This window comes from Gossypium hirsutum, chromosome A10 (assembly GCF_007990345.1).
Source record: "Gossypium hirsutum isolate 1008001.06 chromosome A10, Gossypium_hirsutum_v2.1, whole genome shotgun sequence".
NCBI classification, from domain to species: domain Eukaryota; kingdom Viridiplantae; phylum Streptophyta; class Magnoliopsida; order Malvales; family Malvaceae; genus Gossypium; species Gossypium hirsutum.
Window position 1 is genome coordinate 63,029,521 of NC_053433.1, and position 5,960 is coordinate 63,035,480.

Genomic DNA, 5,960 nt, shown 5'->3' on the forward strand with positions numbered 1-5,960 from the left:
TTTTTCTCACTAAGCTCGGTCCAATACAATGGAGTTTGGCATTTATGACCATACATGCTTTATACGGTGCCATCTTTATACTCGATTGAAAACTGCTATTATACGCGAATTCAACCAAATAAATATTTTTCCCAATTGCCTTCAAACTCTAAAACACAACAATGAAACATATCTTTGAGAATCTAAATTACTCTCTCAGACTGATCATCAGTTTGCGGATGAAATTCTGTACTAAAGTGCAACCACGTACCCAAAGCTTCTTGCAATTTCTTCCAAAACTGTGATGTAAACCTCGGATCTCTATCCGAAATAGTAGAAACTGGCATCCCGTGGAATCTAACAACCTCAAAGATGTACAATTCAGCTAATCTATTGAGTGAAAAGCCTGTACGTATAGGAATGAAATGTGCCAATTTCATCAGTCTATCAACAACAACCCAGGTAGCATATTTCTTTTTTGGAGATAGAGGTAATCCTGATACAAAATCAATAGTAACTCTATCCCATTTCCATTCTGGTATCATCACCGGTTGTAGTAGTCCTAAAGGCACTTGATGTTTGGCTTTAACTTGTTGACAAACTAAGCATCTCGACACAAATTCTGAAATGTCTCGTTTCATGCCCGACCACCAATATAGCTATTTCAAATCATTGTACATTTTAGTACTCCCTAGATCAACAGATAAACAACCACTGTGTGCTTCATGTAGAATTTTTTGAATAAGCTTAGAATTCTTTGGTACAAAAATTCTATCTTGGAACATTAACAATCATCGGATTCGATCTGATAATCTGAATCAGTAGTCGACTCACATTGTACTCTTTTAGCTTGCAATTCATTATCACATTTTTGAGCCTCGTAAATTTGCTGAAGAAATAATGATTTAGCTTCTAACTTAGCCAAAATCAAATAATCAATAGACAAAGTTAACTGTATATTCATTGCCCGCAAAGAAAATAAAGACTTTCTACTTAGAGTATCCGCGACTACATTCACTTTCCTTGCATGATAACCAATTACTAGCTCATAATCTTTCAGCAACTCAAGCCATTTTCATTGTTGCAAATTAAAATATTTTTGAGTCATTATAGATTTCAAACTATTATGGTCAGTAAAGATATGGCACTTCTTACTGAATAAATGATGTCACCAAATTTTCAATGTGAAAACAATAGCGGCCAATTCTAAATCGTGTGTCGAATAATTCTTTTCATGCAGTTTTAACTGTTTGGAAGCATAAGCTATCACTTTACCCTTTGCATCAAAACACATTCCAAACCATTCAATGACACGTCGTTGAAAATCACAAACTCTTTACCCGACTTAGGCTGAACTAAAACTAGTGCATCAGTTAACAATGCTTTCAACTTTTCAAAACTCTACTGGCATTTCTCGGAGCACACAAACTTTACATCTTTCTGTAGCAATCGAGTCATCGGTGTAGCAATCATTGAGAAACCTTTTACAAAACATCGATAGTAGCGAACTAATCCCAGAAAAGTTCTGACTTCGGATAAAATTTCTTGGTGGTTTCCAATCAATAGCTTCTGAAATCTTACTCAGGTCTACTCGTATACCTTCTGCTGAAACAATATGCCCCAAAAATCCAACCTCTCGGAGCCAAAACTTGTGTTTTCTTAATTTAGCAAACAATTGATTATCTCTCAAGGTTTGTAATACAATTATCAAATGTTCAGCATGCTCAGACTTATCTCGAGAATAGATCAAAATGTCATCAATGAGTATAACAACGAATCTGTCCAAATATGGACTAAAGATTCGATTCATCAAATCCATAAAATATGCAGGAGCATTAGTTATTCTGAATGGCATAACAAGAAATTCATAACGTCCGTACCTTGTTTTGAATGCAGTTTTTGGCACATCCAAATCTTTAACTCGCAACTGATAATAGCCAGATCTCAGATCGACCTTCGAAAATACTGTTTCCCCATTCAACTGATCAATCAAATTATCAATTCTCGATAAAGGATACTTATTCTTAATCGTAACCTTGTCGAGCTGACGATAGTCAATACACAGTCTCATCGATCCATCTTTCTTCTTTACGAACAACACTAGTGCACCCTGGGACGAAAAACTAGGTTGTGCAAAACCTCTTTCTGTTAACTCTTGTAACTGAGATTTCAAATATTTCAATTTTGTCGGAGCCATTCTGTATGAAGCTATCGATATCGGTGATGTTCTCGATACTAATTCAATAGAAAACTCGACTTCTCTGATCGGTGGCAACCCAGGCAACTCTTCTGGAAACACATCTGGATATTCACAAACCATTGGTACTGATTCAATCTTTGATTCCGACACTTTGGTATCCTGTACATATGCAAGGTAAGCATCAGAACCTTTTCTCGTGTATTTCTAAGCTAACATCGACGATATTACAACAGGCAACTCACTCGACTCAACAGATTCAATTCGAAGAATTTCATTATTCTAACATCTCAATTCAATAGTCTTTCTTGTACAATTCACAACAGCATCATTCAAAGTCAACCAATCCATACCCAAAATCACATCGAATTCATCAAACCGTAAAAGCATCAAATTTGCCGAAAAACAGTAACCCTAAGTCATCAAAGGACAATTCTTACAAAGTTTATCAACTAAGACATACTTGCCTAAGGGGTTCGATACTTTAATCACAAATTCAGTAGACTTAACAAGCAAACTCTTACTAGACACTAAATTCCTACGGACATATGAATGAATCGGTCTAGGATCAATCAAGGCAATTATATTAGTGTCATAAAGAGAAAATGTACCGATGATAACATCTGGTGACGACGCATCTTCTTGAGCACGAATAGCGTAAGCTCTAGTTTGTGCTCTAGCCTCGGATCTCACAGCAGAGTCCTTTGTCGGTCCTTTACTACTAGTCACATTTCCCATAGTTCTAGGTGGTCTTCTTCTAGCAGCTGTACTGTTCGATCTTGCATTCTGAAATTTTTCTTTCTCAGGTAACTCAGGACAATTCGGAATGCAATGATTTTGTGAGCCACATTTGAAAAAACCTTTATTATTCATCCAACAATCTCCAAGATACCGTCTTCTACACTGTTGACACTTGGGTTTGTTTGTTCTAACACTACCAATGCTCGATAGTGAAGTGGCTTGAGCTTTAGGACTCGTATATTGCTTTCCACGATCCCTACTAGAATACCCCACTGAAGCATTGGAACGACTATACGAATCTCGGGATTTCTTTGACGAAGACTGATATGGTTTACTCATCAACCTCTTTTTTGAATCTCTAGCCTCAAAATTAGCTTTTCTCTTTTCTTTGCCAAGTTCCTCGACTTTGCAAGCTCTGTCAACTAACACAACAAATTCTTTCAATTCTAGAATCCCAACTAGAAGTCTAATGTCTTCGTTCAACCCGTCATCGAATCTTGTGTTCGGTTACAGACATACGACCATGTTTAGTTCTAGAAATTCCTTGTGTTTTTTATCAATAAACCTCTTGCTTATATATTTCTTTCTGAACTTGGTCTGGAAGAATTCCCACGTGACTCTTTCTTTCGGTACCGCGGATATCAAAGTATTCCACCACTGATATGTAGTGTCTCTCAGAAGTGATACGACACATTTTACACATTTAGCTACCTTGCAAAATAATTCATCAAATACTCAAATTGTATTCCCAAGCCAAAACTTAGCTCTTTTTGGGTCATCATCAATGGTAGCTCTAAACACTTCAGCCCCGTACTTTCAGATTTTATCCATAGGCGGCTTACTCAAACGTAAAGGTTCCAAACCTTAAGCAGTTATGGGAACCAGTTAGGGAATAGGTAGGGGTGGAGGTTGTTGAGCAGCAAGATTTGTTCTGAAAAACTCAATGAACTACTCATTCATCATTTGGAAGAAGACTTTCTTGGCCTCTCCTCCCTGACTACCTATACGGGTCTCGACTCAGATTGTGCTACTCCGTGAACGGAAGCTAGTGCGTTACTATCAATATCATTAGCCACTGCTCGATTGGGATCCATTACTATACGAAAACACGATTTAAAACTGTCAGGAGATATCACTCTATCACAAGTTATATATGGCATGTATAGCTAGATTCTCACATACGCTACGTTAGTCCTAGAATCAACAAAATCGTAGCTATAATACCAATAAATGTAACACCTCTCACCCGTATTCATTGCTGAAATAGGGTTACGGAGTATTATCAGACTTATTACACAAATAAACATTCATTTCTCATACAATTTTCCATTTCAAATATAAATCATTCACAATAATTCATAACGTCCCTAATATGAGCCTACGAGACCCAAATCACGCGTTAGAAGTGGTTTGGGACTAAACTGATAACTCAGGAAATTTTTGAAACACTTAGAAAATTTCACAAAATACAGGGGACACATGCTCGTTTGATCATTTCACTGTTATAATGGGACCACTACACTAGCCCGAGAAGGTGTGTAAATGGTCACTTTATAACTATAAGGTCTCAATGGACACTGTTTTCATTTATAAAAAAATAGGGACCTAATAAGCATAAAGCTATTACACAATCAAAGCCTTTTTCATCTCTTGCAAACAGATGCACAAGATAAGCTTTGATACACGCCACTAGCTGTTTAACTACTTTATCAAAAATAGACATACGACCAAAGACACACCGGTGTCACAGGCCATGTGGACATTCGAAATGGGATCACATGGCCATGGCCCAGCACGTATTCGACCCCGTGTAACTCCATGACTTGGGTAATACGGCCAACCACACACCCGTGTGACTAGCCCGTGTGCCTTTCGAAATGGCCTCACACGCCCGTGTGCCAGGCCGTGTGTTTGGCCATGCCAAACCTGTAGGGTATATTGACTTATGCCACACGGCCAAGTTACACGCTCGTGTGCTGGGCCATGTGGAGCATATTGACTTGGTTTCAAATTAAACATTAGGGGACACACAACCATGTCACCTGACCGTGTGTCACATACGGCTAAGACACACGCTCGTGTGGACAAAATTAGCCTATTTACCAAGCCATCTTTCTCACCCAAATTGCATTCACCTACATCAACCCAAAAGGCATATAACATGGCATAAATAGGCATTCAAACCAATCTCAACCAAGCTTAATTCATGCTAAATTCATACTATTAATCACAAGATACACTAGTATCACAATAAGCCATTCAATTTCATACCAAAATTCACATTCTCAAATAATCAATATGGTCACTTTCAATTATGCATCATTTTACCTAAAACCACAAACATACCAATCTCAAATTCAACAATTTGATGCTCCAAATACCAATTCACAACAAGCATATAAATGGAAATTATACACATCATATCAAAAGGCCTTTTTCACATATATACATACATCACCAATCATGCCAAAATAAGCCAAATGACATGGCTATACACATAACAAACCATTCATCATTTACAAGCCAACTCAAATGTCTAAATCCATTACTAACATATACCAAAATGACCATAACTTCTATACATTCCATATAATGAAATCCATAATTTCAAAAGTACCAAAGTGAAAGCTTGATAGTGTGATGCAATCTCTGACGACCCCCAATCCGAGCTAGCTTCGATAATCACTATAAAACACAGAAAAGTAAACAGAGTAAGCTATAACGCATAGTATGCTTGTATAGTTAATAAGTAAAGCTCACCATTCATTCACCAAATCAAATAGTATGAACATAATATACTACAAAATCATTAAATCATAAGGTTAACACATATTTAATCACATAAGTAATCATGAACTAACAAATTTCATAGGTTCAATGCTCATATAGTTTCCTTTCTTACCATTTCATATCTTCGATATACCCATTAGAACATTTAAAATAATATCAGATACTCAGGAATCTTGCACCCTAAGTGCCAAACACATAGCCGAAGCTATGTCAATCTCATATCTCATATAATGCTCACTCTCAAGCTATCAAC

The 5,960-nt window shown here is 37.0% G+C and overlaps 1 protein-coding gene across 1 annotated transcript; it reads right to left on the reverse strand.

The window, feature by feature from the left end:
- Window positions 1-2,549: 2,549 nt before the first annotated feature.
- Window positions 2,550-3,256, reverse strand: LOC107895815 (uncharacterized). The gene is made up of 2 exons (XM_016821036.1): window positions 2,695-3,256; window positions 2,550-2,590 (listed from the first exon to the last, which is right to left on the reverse strand). Exons 1-2 carry the CDS (start codon window positions 3,254-3,256, stop codon window positions 2,550-2,552), a joined length of 603 nt encoding a protein of 200 aa, XP_016676525.1.
- Window positions 3,257-5,960: the final 2,704 nt, after the last annotated feature.

What these genes read in the sequence shown, in the direction of transcription:
- LOC107895815 (XM_016821036.1), bottom strand. Translation starts at nt 3,256, where the DNA reads ATGAGTAAACCATATCAGTCTTCGTCAAAGAAATCCCGAGATTCGTAT. An exon ending in GAATTTAGTGTCTAGTAAGA is followed by an intron (nt 2,591 to 2,694) that starts GTTTGCTTGTTA and finishes TTGATGACTTAG; the next exon opens with GGTTACTGTTTTTCGGCAAA.